The 15000-nt window shown below is 40.2% G+C and overlaps 1 protein-coding gene across 1 annotated transcript in view; it reads left to right on the top strand.

The window, feature by feature from the left end:
- slc44a4 (solute carrier family 44 member 4) overlaps positions 1-15000 on the top strand; it is a 32578-nt gene that overhangs the window by 2015 nt on the left and 15563 nt on the right. Inside the window, exons 2-3 of the mRNA XM_053641494.1 lie at positions 11897-11945; positions 12050-12123. Coding sequence (XP_053497469.1) covers positions 11897-11945; positions 12050-12123 — 123 coding nt within the window. The remainder of the gene's footprint in view (positions 1-11896; positions 11946-12049; positions 12124-15000) is intronic.

Raw genomic sequence — 15000 nt, 5'->3', positions numbered from 1 at the left:
GTTGAGAACAGGACAGCACAGCTTTGTGTCTCCGTGTGTGTGTGTTTGCATGTGTCTGCGTGTGTGTGTTTTCTATATCTGATATACCCGTTCTCGTATTTTGCCTACTTTGCAGCGTCTCGTAGTTCAGAGCAGTGCGGAGGAATTATGGGGTTAATGACGCATTCAAATTGACCAAATGGGTAAGGTTGAGTGCTCCAGCAATTAAAGTTGGGAAAACACTGCTGCTAGGAAACTGGGAAATATGGACAGAAAAAAATAAGATCCCAGATATTCAGATAGTTAGGACATAGCGATTAAGTCTTACGCAGACAATGTAAAGACACAGACTTCAGCCTTTCCCTCGAGCTGCAATCACACTTAGCACTGGCCGCTAATGTAACTTCTTGTGTTCCAACCTAGTGACAAACATCAACATTCTGCCATGTACAAACAGGTGTGGAGAAAGTACTGAGAAATGGTACTTAAATAAAAGTAGGTACTGTGTCAAAATCTTGTGACCTCACTAAATCATTAACCCATATTTGATGAGGTTAAGCGTGTGCTAGTGTGTGTTGTGTAGGGAATAAAACACGGTGGGGTGGTATGATTGAACCATCACACGTTTTATCTGTTTATAGTTACATTTATTGTTGTGGAACGTCTGAGAAAGAACTGTGTTCTGTCCCTGTGTTATAGCAGCTATAAACACTCCCTCATCAGTCTCTCTTTTTCTGTCTTGAAGTTGATAAGACAAAAAAATGCAGCTTGTCGTGTTTTTAGCATCCGGCGTAGACGTCCCTGTGAACGAGCCGTTACTATAGAAACGATAACGTGTTAGAACGAGAGCGTTAATAAAAACCTGTGATGTGCTACTGTCAGAGCTGCTGTCCTAGAGAATGAATCAATACCCTTCCTTCTGACCAATCAGAATCCAGCACTGAAAAGCTGCGTGGGATAAAGAGCAGCAGAAAGCCCAGATATGACGAACGAGCTCGTCACGCTGAGCTTGGATATTAAAAAGGCGAAAACGTATGTTAGATTAGCGAACAATAAATAAATGCCACTTCCTGTATGCAAATGCTGCGTCTGTGTTTTATAAGATTAGATTTGATCAGAGTGACGTCAGGTATGAGAGAGAGAGAAGTTTATTAAACAACACAAGGGAGTGTTTCAGAGGAGTAATTAAACCTTAACTAGGCCACTAGAGATTTATATTATTAATCAGACAATCAGACATAATTGTAGTTAGACTCCACTTTGGGTTCATGAAAACTTAAAGAGTCAGATACAAATATAGATTATTTTAAATCCATTATTAATAGTGTTTCTAATTTAATGACTTAAAAAATAATTACACACAAAGCTGAGAGGCAGTGTGGGTGTTAGAACCGATCATGAAACATCTTGAAAAGTGTCTCCAGGCCGTGATTCCCAAAACCAGAGGCAAGAGATCCAAAAACATCCAGAAATGCTCCAAACACTAAGCCTTTGGGTATTAAAGGGCTTCGGTGAGGCGTCTGATCAGCAAGGTTAAAGGTCGTGTTCTGCAGTCTGGGTGAGACAGTGGACATCGTATTACTCATATAACTCGCTAGTTTACCACTACTGGAGGAGTTCTTTCTTTCATTCTTTCATCATTTTAATTTTTTCTTTTTTTACTTTAATAATAATGTTTATTTCTCTCACACCAAAGTGTTACATTAATGAATAATATCAATGAAAAATAATCTGAAATAGACATGGTTCTTTTTTTTCTTCTTGTATTTGTTTATATACTGTTTATGTACACACACACACTACTGGAACGTCAAGACCAATTCAATGTTTTTTGCTGTAGACTGAAGACATTTGGTTTTGAGATTAAATGGTGAATATGAGAAGAGAGTTTAGAATTTCAGATTTAATTTCCTGGTATTTATATATAGACGTGTTAAACGGCATAAAACAACACATTTTATATCGGACCACCCAACTTGTAGGTGAGCAAATATAATGTGACTGACAGGTGTTTCTTGTTCCCCAGGTGTGTCCTGTTACATTGAATGTTTAAACAATAAATAGCTCTGAATGTCTACTCATGGTTTTAGCCTTCAGTTTTGTCTGTGAAAACTGATGTTATAAAGGATAAACTAACATGACGATCAGAGAGCTGTCTATGGGAGAAAAGCAAGCAATTTTGAAGCTGAGAAAAGAGGAAAAATCAATTAGAGTCATGGCTTGGGCGTGCTTGACTGCTTCTGGAACGTTCTCACTAATCTTTAATGATGATGAACTCATGAAGGTAGAAGCAGAATGAATTCAGAAGTTTACAGGAACATTCTGTCTGCATTTCTCTGTAAATCTGCATCCGAATGAATCAGGAGGAACTTCATCATGCAGCAAGACAACGATCCAAAACACACTTCCACCTCAACACAGGACTTCATCAGGGGGAAAGTGGAAGGTTTTAGACCGGACAAGTCCATCACCAGACCTTCACCCAACTGATCAGCATCTCACCTCCTGAAGAGGAGACTGAAGAGAGAAACCCCCCCGAAACAAACAGCTACTGAAAGAAGCTGCAGGAAAAACCTGGAGAAGCTTCACAGGCGAAGAAACCAACAGTTTGGTGTCAGTGAGGCGCAGGATTGATGCAGTTACTGCAAGCAAATATTAAGTGTTATTTACTAAATATACTTTAAGACATATCTGTTCCAATACTTTTGCTCACTTAAAAATTGGGTGGTCCGATACAAAAGGTTGTGTGTTTGATGTTGTTTAACACATCTAGATGTAAATATCATGAAATAAAAGCTGAAATCCTAAACTCTCATCTCATATCCATCTCTTGATCACAAAACCACCTGACCTTGCTGTTCCAATAGATTTGGAGGTGACTGTATATGTATTTTTTTTTTACTTAGCTTTTTGTTCTTTTTTTACTTTTATTTGTTTTCTCTTAGCATCTGTCAGTATCTCTCTCTGACTACTCAGTCTCTGTCACTTCTCTCTCTCTCTCTCACTCTCTCTCTCTCTCACTCTCTCTCTGTTCTCTCATTGGTTGTTCAGTGTAACGTGATCTGTTCTCCACCTGTAAAACAGGTTCTTGGAGATGCAGTACAGTAATATTTACTGATGGCTGTGTTTGTGAAACTTCTCATAATGATTCTCTTTAATATTGAATCTATTAAGTAACATTACTTGTTACACTCCTAGATTTAATTAAAATTTAAAAAGAAAATGTTTAAATCAAACACATCTCATCCGATTAAAAATGCAGTGGCTCTCTTCGTTCTGTGTTTGGAATGCTCTGAGGGTCTGGGATTTGCAGGAGCACTAGATTGGGTTTGGGATTTGACTATCCTCGTTTGCAATTCAAAAAGGAATTGTAGGGATTGAAGGAACTGTCAGAGATGTGAAAAAGTCGAGGTCAGGCCAGATTCTCGCTGAATACTCAAAGTTTATGAACCTAATGCACCTAATGGCTGGTGTTCCTATGAAGGTATCGTTACACCCATACCTAAACTCTATCAAAGGCATAATACGAACTAGAGAACTACAAGACATGGAAGAGACTGAAATAGCCTCAGAACTCACACAACAAGACGTTACAAGTGTAAAGAGGATTACAGTAAAAAAAAAAAAAAAGGAGACCAAATGATAAAGACTGGAACATATATTATCACATTCAACAAACCTCAATTACCTGAATAGATCTGTTTAGGGTACTTGAGGGTCCCTATTGACATATACATCCCTAACCCCCTAAGATGCTTCCATTGTCAGAGGCTTGGTCATAGCTCTGCTGGATGCAAGAGCAATCCTATCTTTTACAATTGTGAGGGGACAGAAGAAGAAGAAGAAGAAGAAGCAGTTTTATTTATATAGAACCTTTCCCAAGCTCAAGGTCACTTTACATACTATATATCAGATATATAAGATGCATACAATACAAATGTAATTTTAAAAAATCATCGATAATACAATTCAAACAGATATGTCTTTAGCTGGGTCTTGAAACTAGTCAGAGAAGTGATGTTACGCAGAGTAAGTTGTAGTGAGTTCCACAGAGCAACACAAAATGACCTTCCACCTGCGGTGGACAGCCTGTGAAGAACCGAATCTGACAACATTTTTGTTGTCAGACAACTTTGAACATTCTCTAATATCAAAAGGAAAGAAGCCACAACAAAGTACAAAAGCACAGCAACAAAAGGCTAGTAAGGAGAACAGGCCATGGAAAGCTGACCATATAAAAGATATAGATATGGCGGAGATCTTAGAAACCCACAGTTGGAGTACCTCTCCTAGGAGTAGAGTCCAAGTTCTGGTGCTTCCAACTTGACAGATAACAGTATTATTCACTGGAACTGTCGAGGTGTCAAAGCAACGACTAGTCATGTTATTTAATCCTCTTGCATTTTGTCTCGAAGAAACACACATCACCAAATAGTCAAATATCCCTAAAAAGGTTTGTACGTTTTAATGCAAATGGACCAAAGATGCAACGTCCCTCAGGAGGAGTAAGAATCTTATTTCACCGACAATGTAATTCAGTCAAGTCACAATAGATACTAATCTACAAACAATAGCTGTACGTTGAACCCTCCATAGGGCCATCACATTGTGCTCCATTTACTTGCCTCCAGATACATCAGGTACACTTCAAGATCTAAACAATCTTGCTGATCAACTTCCAACCCCCTACATACATGCAGGTGACTACAACAGTTACAGCCCATTATGGGGAGGAAATCGTACAAATAAAAAGGGAAAAATACTCAAAGACTTCGTCAGTAACAATGAACTGTGTATCCTCAATGACGGCTCAGACGCTTACCTGCACCCAGGACGTGGAACATTGTCCATGGTGCAGGTAAGTGCAAACAAAAACTGATTTAACAATATGCAAACCTGATCTCTTGCTTGATTTCTCGTAATCGTTACAGTTACAAGATCAAATATCCAACATAATATTCCAAGATGGCATGTCAAGCCAATCTTCAATGGAGACCCAACAGAAGAAAATCTAGTAAGATTTAAGGTAGGCCGAGCACAAGCATGAAGAATTATTAATGGTGCAAAAGGACAGTGTTGGAGAAAATGTGTATCTAACCTAACAGCAAATACACCCTGATTCGAAAGATGAAAAACAAAGATGAAGAATCTCAAATTCGACACATCAGGCATCAAAGCACTCTCGTAACTGTGGTTCGAGAAATAACCAATATACCAGCAAAATCCTTCAACTGCTGAGCAGAATTCAATAAGATTCATATAGAACGGGAACAGAAACTTCTGAATTTACACTCAAATAACACAGCCATGTCATCAGCCCTTCACTACGGTGGAGCTTACACGGTCTATCAAACGTTCCCATAATACCGCAGTTGGACCAGACAGAATCCATTACGAATTTCTGAAGCACTTAACACATACAACACTGCTCCTCCTGGAGATTTTTAATAATGTTTGGGAATATACCACCTTCGAGGCGAGAAGCAATACTTATTCCCGTCCCCAAACCAGGTAAGGATCATATCATATCATTCAAATAGGAACTACACTATCAAACCTACATGTACAAGAGCTAGGAGTTCCACAAGGAAGCATTCTTTCAGTGCCTTTATTCAGCATCAAAATCAGCAGTATAATCAAAGTTCTTGACCCCCACATTTTTCGAAGTTTATATGTTGACGACCTGTGCATATGCTATCATGGGGAAAAACAGGAATGTAAGTGAACGACGGATAACAGTGAATGGAGCAGCTGTAGTGAATGGAGATCAACAATATGGCATACGTATTCCAGAACAGAACTCGATCTTCACAGCCGAGGCCCGAGAGCTGCTACTGGCACTGGAAAACATTAAGCAGGGTCGAACGTCTTGCCTTCAAGCGCTTGAATCCGTGGAGACCGATCTTCACATAATCATTAACATTTTGACTAAAACATTATCCTCTGTTGGGTGCCGGGACATATCGGTCTGGTGGGAAATGGAAAGAGCAGACATGGCTGAAAAAGATTAAGCTCTCCCAGCATTAAAGTGGGAGATCTCTGAAAGTCTATCACCCTCTGACCTCAGGCCATTAATAAACTCGTATATCACCAATCAGAATGGAATGAGTGTGACAGCAATAAATTATACGGAATAAACCCCAGGATCCAAAGAAATTACTCTCAATATTTTAAATCTTGACATGACCACATAGTGTTTACCAGAAGCCAACTGGACCGTTCAAGACCAACGCGTGAAGATCCTCTTATATGTATATTTTACCAAACCCTTATGACCATCAAGCACATTTTACTGAACTGTAAACCCTTTGAACTATCAGACAAGGCTTTTATTCAGACACTTGTGTAATAGATATTTTAAAAAATATACCATCTGAACAGATTTTTATCTTTAAGTGTCTGATTGAATACTGTAAATATTTATTGATGAACCTTTTGTTTGCCCTGTGAATAACCTGGCTGCTGACATGGTGTTAAAACTATCTAACTAACCAACCAAATAAATAAATAAATAAATAAATGCAGTCTAAAGCCTCAACATTTATCCAAACACAGTGTAATAATCCAGTGCCTTAGACCACAGCCATGATCACAACACACCCTGAAAAGTGACTAATCATGTAGTCAGGATCAAGTCATGAGGTACTCTGTAGAGTTGGTCATCAAATTTCACAAATCAGGAAATGAGGGACGAGGAGATAGGAATCCAGTCTGGTCTGTGGCGCAGGTTCTGGAGCAGGAAGAAGACTTGCACAGAAGGAACAACTGTAGTCAGTGTGACTTGTGTGGCTTTGAGTGAATTGTGTGAGGTGTGGAGAAATCAGAGGTACAGAATGCTGAAGAATTTTGCATCAGGCTTTTTTCCCTTCACTGCTGAATTCAAATCAGATTCAAATGCTGAAGTTCACTTCCTCCTCCGTCTGTTTTCTGTCTCTCTCTTTCTCTCTCTCACACACACACACACATCCACGTGTGTGCTCTTTCTCTCTGCTGTCTTCTGTCCTTGGGTGTGTTTTTTTGTTGTTGTTGTTTTTAAACAAACAATCAACTTTAAACGCAGTGACAGGGAGGCTTTAATTTCACAAACAATCAGCTTGAGGTTGTGTAAAGGAAACCTGGACAATGAAAATGTTTACAGGGTGACACATGACCCAAAAACAGCAAGCAAAGGGCAACCAGGAAACAAACTTAACCTGACTAGGCCATAAACAGAAGGGTAAGGAATAATAAAAAGAGAAAGATCTAAAAGCTATGTCAGTGCCAAACAAGATGAAAAGGAACAAATGTTCAGGAATGCTACCTAGCATTACAAACAAAGAGCTGTAATTGAAGTGTTGGCTGAACAGAAAAAAGCTAGCTTGCTAATAGGTTTATTTATACGAAACAGTGTGATTCCTGTCTGTGCAGTTCATCATGGATATAAACATGGGGCAGAGATCAGAGGTATTTACATAGGGTGTAGCACAGGGTATGTTGTTTGTCTGTTTGTGGGTGTGCAACAAAAAAAACAAACCAGCATCTAGTTCAATTAAACGAACAGACAACTTTTATACTCTGAGGTGGGGCAGTTCACCCGTGTGCATGAGAGAGTCATCATCAGAACTGTTCACAGGATGTGTTTGGTCCAAAATGTTGTGAAAATCATGACCTGGTGAACGTGGAAATGTTCACGCTGTTGGATTATGTGTGTATGGTGTTTTATATGGGTTTTAGATTGGGGGGAGGGGGAGGATAGGTGGATCAGCTCCTAGATGACCTTATTAGCTTGACGTGTGTGTGTGTGGCGTGCCAACTAAAGCATCAGAGCTGCCAGGTAACGAAGCGTCCGCTCCCTCAGAGATCCCTACACCCACGGCTCGGTATGGACACGCCCATGTTGTCAACAGGAGAAGCCTTAAAATCAGAAGCCCCATTCCTGAGGGGTTACATGCGTTAGAGAAAAGAAATGCACGAAGACTCTGAGTAAATAAAATTTATTTTACTTTCTGTACTCTGTTCAGCACTTTGGTCAACGTTGCTGTGTGAAATGTGCTATACAAATAAATTTTACTTACTTACTTTACTAGTCATATACCACAGCAATTTGCCAACGATTACCATTTATTACTGAATTTATTTCTGATTTTTAGCTGTTTATTTCCAAATTTAATCTTGATTAATAACATCCACAGTTATAGATGTTGCATTATAGCAGCTACAACAGATTCTCTCTTTTTTTTTTCTATCTCTTGAAGACTCCTTCCATATATTTTAACGTTTGGCAGACGCCCTTGTCCAGAGCGACTTACAGAAGTGCTTAGAAGTCTCGATCAGTAAATACATCCTGAATTTATCCTGAAATAAACGTCTACTCACAGAAAACTTCACCATACAAGTCCCTGTGAAGGAGCTGTTATTATAGAAACAATACAGTGTTGTTATTTAAAACAAAACAACACCACATTAATATAAATCTGTGATTTGCAGCTGCGCTAGTGTCCGAGCTGCTGATGTAGAACATTAATCAGCACCTTCTGACCAATCATAATCCAGAACTCGACAGCGCAGCAGTATAAGCACAAATAAGGTCACAGAATACATTCAATACATTGTTTTCCCAAACAATACCTTATCCCATCAAACCATTAGTCTATATAGTAAATCAGTAATCTGGCAACGTGATGACATGCTTCCATCTCACACAGTTTCCTTACAATAACCTTATTGGATATTAAAGCACTTCCTTATCAGAAAACTGACCTATAAAACCAAAAGTCATCAAAGCAGCTGCTGTTTTCAGACACGTTCCATCATGATCCAGCATAAGCCTCTGTTTTGTGTTATGTTAAATTGGATTAAATCACATGTGTGGTTTTAAAATGTGTGTGTGTGTGTGTGTGTGTGTGTGTGTGTATAGATTATATATATATATATATATATATATATATATATATATACATATATAATATAATATGTACACACACACACACACACACACACACACACACATTTTAAAACCACACATGTGATTTAATCCAATTTAATATATATATATATATATATATAAAATGAAAACATGTTCTTTCATTTGGTATACTTAATTTTTTCATACATGGGCAATAAAATAAGTGAAGGATATATTTTTAACACGTCATAAATAAGTTTGAGGTTTGAGTTTGTTCAGATCTACACCTAGCTGCACAAAAAAGAACTATAAAATGAATAATAGATATGAACATTTGAAAGATGTGACGTAGTGTGGAGAGATGGAGGACCATAAATTGACAAATACGCAGCTGTGGACCTTCTACTTTAGCTGTTGAAGACATCTTATAGTAGACGACGATCCTTGAAAATGTCATGCATCTGGCCCGAATAGTTCAAACATAATGACTATGGAACTTTGTAACTGGTACAATTGTTTTAACAGTAAAATTAGGCCACACCCCCCTTTTAAAGCCTCTATATATCAGAAACCGAGGCAGATACAAGCCTGAAGTTTTGCACCCTGTTTAAAAGGAGTAGTCTGAAGCAAATCTGTGCTGGTCAGTCCGGATGCCTCTGCTGACTTCACATATCGTCGTGTTCCTCTCTGCTTACCTCAGTGCCGACGTTCATTATGCACACGTCTTTCTCACGGTAACCATAGTAACAGCAGCTAGCATTCCTTTTAAGGCTACATGTTGAAAATAAACCCTGTGAATAAATTTAAATCACTTTTTTATAAATGACCTTTTTCATTATTTCAGTTAAAGATAAACACGAACATGCTGGTGAAGTTCCTTTAGAAATGTGAGTGAGGTCTTAAATCTGTCACTCAGTTCTCCACCTGAGGTAACTTCGCTAGCTTACACTGTAGTTACCACACTCTGTCATAGCTTTCTGAGGTTCTGCATATAAACAGGAATAAAAGCACACACACATGCTAGATGTTGATATTACACCCGTGAAGGTAGCTTAATAACTATTTGAGAAAGATTAACCACATTATGTTCTCATTTTCTGCATCCGTGTTAAGTTTGCTTGCCAAGATGGAAATGTTGACCAAAGATAACATGGTTATTGCCTTGAGAGCCTGATGGAGGAACTGAACATGAACAGGGGACTCGTGTTTATGTCCTTAACCCATATCTGGAACAATTGTTTTCCGGGTTGTAACCTAGACCTAAGAAGAGAGGACTCTTGGAACATTGAGTGGTTTCCTAGACAATTTAAAGAACATGGAACAAAGAGCATTTATAATGCTATCTAGTTAAACTATCTAGTTCTTAATAAACTGGCAGCTCTGTATATAACTGAAATTTGTGACATCAAATTGGAACTGGATGAAGTAGAAGTAAAAACGTCAGATTATACGTCTGGTATACTGTTTTTATGAACCGAGTTCCACTGAAGAGACTCAAAGGGCCTTGGGTGTGTACACACACTGGATCAGGACTTGTCATATCCCTCTGTTTTGTGGTGGTTTTTTTTTTTTTTTTTGCTAAACAGGTTTAACCGATATGGGGATGTAAGCATATAAATTGCTAAGCCGACACACACATGCTACATTTGCTTTTGTAGTGACTGTGTCACAAATCAGGCACCATTTCCAGTTAACTCCTGATTTGTTTATACAGTGTAGTAGTGTTCTTGCGTAATACGTCTGCCATGTTAAACATTTTTAACCACGGCTTCGTAATAGTTCTGCCCCTTCCAATATAGAGCAAACTGTAAACGCTAGCAATATTTTTTGCAGATTCAACCACATAATCCAATTATAAGTGTATTTCAGCATCACTGGACATTGGTTTTAAATCTGCTTCCCCTTAATCACTTCTGTCTTTGGTCGAGGAGACCATTGTAAGGGCAAGATCCATTACTTCATCAGCTCGACATTAGAGGTCGACAAGTTGATCAGTTTTGCTGATCAGTCTGATTGCTGATTGCCTGAACTATCGGTTATCAGCAAAAATCCACACCGATTAGTTTTTCCCGAGTGGCTGAGAAGTGTCTGCTGTCCTTATACAGTACGAGAGCGCCCTCTAGAGGTGAAATAAAAGCTATCGCTAGCTAATTTTGTTGTGTTATTTGAAGTGTTTTTTGATTCAATTTGGACGTCTCTATTTTTATTTGTTATTTGGAGTGCTACTTTTGGACTCAGCTTGGATATATATCATTTATTTTCTTAAATATAAATTAATAGTTAATATATAAATATTTATATATTTATTTCATTAAAAAAGTTCAGGACATTTTCATGGTACAGTCAGGACTGTTTATTTCTGTAGTAAAGTTTTTGGGTTTTTTTTTACTTTGAGTGTTATGTTTTCATTGAGTATCACTTTTAAAAACTATCAGATGATTAATCGGTTATCGGCAGGTACTGACCGACTTAGTTATCAGTAACATCCACTACCGGTCGACTTCTAACTGGCATTGCTGTAAGATTCAGAAGGCACTGAGATCTGACAATCCTTTCATGATGGCAAACTAGCTGATGGAGCGAAGTTACTATTTGCCTCCTAAATTCATGGGAACTACATCCATTACATACAATCCTGTCTAAATAACACACCTGCTGCTCTACACACTGATTAACCACTTCAAAGATTGGCTCACTATTATGCTAGCTAGTTAGCAAACCAGCTGCTTAGCACTCTAGCCCGGAGGTACAGTATATCCAACCAAATGCAGGGGGGTGTGGGTGAAGGGTGAGAAGGAAAATACCAAAAAATGGTCTTGCTTGGCATTAGAAAGTATTAGAGCCAGAAATAGCTCATGGCGTCATTCTCGTCACCATACTGACCCTTGCTTTCTGTGCTGTAAATAAAATGGTTGTCTATGGGTGTAATTTAGATTAGAAAAGTTGCCACACTTAATTCCACAGCATACACACCCCTGGAGTATATGAGTGTCGTTATCATGTTTGTAATAAAACTCCACTTTTGTCTTTCAGGAGAGCCAACACAATTTGACCCGACATTTAATGGACCCATTCATAACAGGTTTGTGTGTGTGTGTGTGTGTGTGTGTGTGTGTGTATAACTGTTTATGAATGTATGTGCTGGAGTAGAGAAAAGCACAGCTAATTTGCATGATCTTTGTCCAGGAGCTGCACTGATATCATCTGCTGCATCCTTTTCATGCTTGTCCTCGTCGGATACATGGTGGTTGGAATTCTGGGTAAGAATATACACAAAGATAGTGCATGGCATGTCCTGCCCTTGTTTAGAAAGGAACAAACCTCTCCTTGGTCAACAAGGGCAGAGCTTAATACATTTATAATTATTCATTTAGCAGATGCTTTCATCCAACGTGACTTACAAATGAAGAAATGCAAGATTTTTAATTGAGTTTTTGAGGAGCGAAGAGTAGAGTAGGGTAGGAGAGTAGGGTAGGAGAGTAGGGTAGGAGAGTAGGGTAGGAGAGTAGGGTAGGAGAGTAGGGTAGAGTACAGTAGGGTAGCGTAGTAGAGTAAGGTAGTAGGGTAGGGTAGAGTACAGTAGGGTAGTAGGGTAGGGTAGAGTACAGTAGGGTATGGTAGAGTAGAGTAAGGTAGTAGAGTAGACTAGGGTAGGATAGAGTAGTAGAGTAGGGTAGTAGGGTAGAGTAGGGTAAAGTAGGAGATTGGGGTAGAGTAGGATAGTAGAGTAGGGTAGGGTAGAGGAGTAGGGTAGAAAAGGGTGGTAGAGTACGGTAGTAGAGTAGGGTAGTAGGGTAGGGTAGAGTACAGTAGGGTAGTAGGGTAGAGTACAGTAGGGTATAGTAGAGTAGAGTAAGGTAGTAGAGTAGACTAGGGTAGGTTAGAGTAGGATAGAGTAGTGTAGTAGGGTAGAGTAGGGTAAAGTAGGAGATTGGGGTAGAGTAGGATAGTAGAGTAGGGTAGGGTAGAGGAGTAGGGTAGAAAAGGGTGGTAGAGTACGGTAGTAGAGTAGGGTAGTAGGGTAGGGTAGGGTAGAGTACGGTAGTAGAGTAGAATAGGGTAGTATGTAGGGTTGTAGAGTAGGGTGGTAGGGTAGAGTATGGTAGTAGAGTAGGGTAGTAGGGTAGGGTAGGGTAGTAGGGTAGAGTAGGGTAAAGTAGGAGATTGGGGTAGAGTAGGGTAGTAGAGTAGGGTAGGGTAGAAAAGGGTGGTAGAGTACGGTAGTAGGGTAGGGTTGTAGAGTAGGAGAGTAGGGTGGTAGGGTAGGGTAGAGTAGGGTAAAGTAGGAGATTGGGGTAGAGTAGGATAGTAGAGTAGGGTAGAGGAGTAGGGTAGAAAAGGGTGGTAGAGTACGGTAGTAGGGTAGGGTAGTAGGTAGGGTTGTAGAGTAGGAGAGTAGGGTGGTAGGGTAGGGTAGAGTATGGTAGTAGAGTAGAATAGGGTAGTATGTAGGGTTGTAGAGTAGAGTAGGGTGGTAGGGTAGAGTAGAGTAGGGTAAAGTAGGAGATTGGGGTAGAGTAGGATAGTAGAGTAGGGTAGGGTAGAGGAGTAGGGTAGAAAAGGGTGGTAGAGTACGGTGGTAGGGTTGTAGAGTAGGAGAGTAGGGTGGTAGGGTAGAGTAGGGTAGAGTAGGGTAAAGTAGGAGATTGGGGTAGAGTAGGATAGTAGAGTAGGGTAGTAGAGTAGGGTAGGGTAGTAGGGTAGAGTAGAGTAGGGTAAAGTAGGAGATTGGGGTAGAGTAGGGTAGTAGAGTAGGATAGAGTAGTAGAGTAGGGTAGTAGGGTAGAGTAGGGTAAAGTAGGAGATTGGGGTAGAGTAGGATAGTAGAGTAGGGTAGTAGAGTAGGGTAGGGTAGTAGGGTAGAGTAGGGTAAAGTACGAGATTGGGGTAGAGTAGGGTAGTAGAGTAGGATAGAGTAGTAGAGTAGGGTAGGGTAGAGGAGTAGGGTAGAAAAGCGTGGTAGAGTACGGTAGTAGGGTAGGGTAGTAGGTAGGGTTGTAGAGGAGAGTAGGGTGGTAGGGTAGAGGAGTAGGGTAGAAAAGCGTGGTAGAGTACGGTAGTAGGGTAGGGTAGTAGGTAGGGTTGTAGAGGAGAGTAGGGTGGTAGGGTAGAGTAGGGTAGAGTAGGGTAAAGTAGGAGATTGGGGTAGAGTAGGGTAGTAGAGTAGGGTAGTAGAGTAGGGTAGGGTAGGGTAGTAGGGTAGAGTAGAGTAGGGTAAAGTAGGAGATTGGGGTAGAGTAGGGTAGTAGAGTAGGATAGAGTAGTAGAGTAGGGTAGTAGGGTAGAGTAGGGTAAAGTAGGAGATTGGGGTAGAGTAGGGTAGTAGAGTAGGATAGAGTAGTAGAGTAGGATAGAGTAGTAGAGTAGGGTAGTAGGGTAGAGTAGGGTAAAGTAGGAGATTGGGGTAGAGTAGGATAGTAGAGTAGGGTAGTAGAGTAGGGTAGGGTAGGGTAGTAGGGTAGAGTAGAGTAGGGTAAAGTAGGAGATTGGGGTAGAGTAGGGTAGTAGAGTAGGATAGAGTAGTAGAGTAGGGTAGGGTAGAGGAGTAGGGTAGAAAAGCGTGGTAGAGTACGGTAGTAGGGTAGTAGGTAGGGTTGTAGAGGAGAGTAGGGTGGTAGGGTAGAGGAGTAGGGTAGAAAAGCGTGGTAGGGTAGGGTAGTAGGTAGGGTTGTAGAGGAGAGTAGGGTGGTAGGGTAGGGTAGAGTACAGTAGTAGAGTAGAATAGGGTAGTATGTAGGGTTGTAGAGTAGGGTGATAGGGTAGAGTATGGTAGTAGAGTAGGGTAGTAGAGTAGAGTAGGTTAAGGTAGAGTAGAGTAGGGTGGTAGGGTAGAGTAGGAGAGTAGGGTAGTAGGGTAGGGTAGTAGGGTAGAGTATGGTAGTAGAGTAGGGTAGAGTACGGTAGTAGAGTAGGGTAGTAGAGTAGGGTTGTAGGGTAGGGTAGAGTATGGTAGTAGGGTAGAGTATGGTAGTAGAGTAGGGTAGTAGGTAGGGTTGTAGAGTAGGGTGGTAGGGTAGAGTACGGTAGTAGAGTAGGTTAAGGTAGAGTAGAGTAGGGTGGTAGGGTAGGGTAGAGTACAGTAGTAGAGTAGAATAGGGTAGTATGTAGGGTTGTAGAGTAGAGTAGGGTGATAGGGT

The sequence above is a fragment of the Ictalurus furcatus genome, chromosome 14 (genome assembly GCF_023375685.1).
Source record: "Ictalurus furcatus strain D&B chromosome 14, Billie_1.0, whole genome shotgun sequence".
Classification (NCBI taxonomy): Eukaryota; Metazoa; Chordata; class Actinopteri; order Siluriformes; family Ictaluridae; genus Ictalurus; species Ictalurus furcatus.
The sequence above is the reverse complement of the archived record's forward strand: the minus strand, read 5'-3'. Positions and strand labels throughout refer to the sequence as shown.